The 1,688-nt window shown below is 37.1% G+C and overlaps 1 protein-coding gene across 1 annotated transcript; it reads left to right on the forward strand.

Moving 5' to 3' along the window:
• Positions 1 to 373: 373 nt before the first annotated feature.
• On the forward strand, positions 374 to 961 carry LOC114279711 (uncharacterized). Its single transcript, XM_028221995.2, has one exon. It carries the CDS (start codon positions 374 to 376, stop codon positions 959 to 961), a length of 588 nt encoding a protein of 195 aa, XP_028077796.2.
• The last annotated feature ends 727 nt before the right edge of the window (positions 962 to 1,688 follow it).

Raw genomic sequence — 1,688 nt, forward strand, 5'->3', positions numbered from 1 at the left:
ATGGCCAACAAGCCATTCCCTACCCCTTAAAGCAAAAACACAAGTATTTGGTGCAAAACCAAACGCAAGATGAACAAGTTGAGAGATCTTGAGGCAAGGCGCGCAACCAAGGCCTCCGGGAACTCAAAACGAACATGAACATGGATAATCACCGAGTGTCCCCACCGGTGACGTCCAAGTCTTGAGGACGGTCAAAAATGGGGTGTCTACACCAGTGTATTCACCTACAATATTTCAGAGACGTTTTCGAATGCGTCGTCCTTTGTATCTGCGAATTTTGAATGCAATCCGAGCACACAATTCATATTTTGTTCAAAAACAAGATGCAGCTCATGTAGTTAGATTATCTCTCCTACAAAAAATGACTTTAGCGATGAGAATATTGTCATGTGGTGTCGCAGCAGATGCAGTTGATGATTACATACGTATCGGGGAAAGCACTACAATTCAAAGTTTGCAACAATTTTGTAATTCAGTGATTGAAATCTTTGGAGTAGAATATCTGAGATCTCCGACACCAATTGACATTGCTAGATTACTTGCTATTGGAGAGGTTCAGGGGTTTCCTGGTATGTTGGGAAGTTTAGATTGCATGCATTGGGAGTGGAAAAATTGTCCAAAGGCATGGCAAGGTCAATATGTAGGCCATCAAAAAAAGCCAACCATTATTCTTGAAGCAGTAGCATCTTATGACTTATGGATTTGGCATCCATTTTTTGGAATGCCTGGCTCACACAATGACTTGAATGTATTGGACCGATTGCCTTTGTTTTCTAATCTTACGCAAGGTAAAGCTCCCCCTGTCCATTACACTATCAATGGACATAGTTATGATATGGGCTATTACCTTGCTGATGGTATATACCCTCAATGGGCAACATTGGTTCGAACAATTTCTTCTCCCCAAGGAGCAAAGATACAACATTTTGCAATGATGAAGAGTCTTCCAGGAAAGATGTAGAGCGGGCATTCGGAGTCTTTCAATCTCGATTCGCAATTATAGGTGGTGTTGTACGCTTTTAGGATCCGAAAATGCTTGACAACATAATGAAGAGTTGCATTATATTACATAATATGATTGTCGAAGATGAGAGGGAGGAGCACCTTGATTTCGATTATGAAATTTCATCAAACAACACACCAGTGCAACTTTCCTCTACTCCTACCAATGACTTCCAATCATTTTTGTCTCGTCATTTAGGTATTAGAGATGAGGATGCATATCATGCCCTCCGTAATGATTTAGTAGAACATATGTGGCATCTTCATGGTGAACACTAAATTCACCACATCAATACATGTAATTTTGTTTATAGTTTTGGAATGGAAGGTTGTCTTGTTTGTAATCTTCATTATGATGCACTATATTAACCAAGTAATTCAGAAGTTATGTGATGATGTGCTGTTGTAATGATCCAATTTTTAATATTCAGAATTGTTCTGTGTTCAATTCATGAGAATTACAAATGATAATAATCATGTCTTAATCAGTTACAAATGATAATACCACATAAATTTAATCATCATGCCTTAAATTCTGTGTTTAATTCAGTATTGATGTGCCACAAATGATAATACCACATCCATTTATGCACATTTAATAATCATGTCTTAAATGATAATTTAATAATAATGTCTTAAATTACTGATGTTCATATGCATAATTATAATGTTTTAAATTATTGATG

This window comes from Camellia sinensis, chromosome 3 (genome assembly GCF_055761805.1).
Source record: "Camellia sinensis isolate YWXY chromosome 3, ASM5576180v1, whole genome shotgun sequence".
NCBI lineage: Eukaryota > Viridiplantae > Streptophyta > Magnoliopsida > Ericales > Theaceae > Camellia > Camellia sinensis.

Coding starts and splice junctions, on each gene's coding strand:
- LOC114279711 (XM_028221995.2), top strand. CDS start 374: ATGAGAATATTGTCATGTGGTGTCGCAGCAGATGCAGTTGATGATTAC.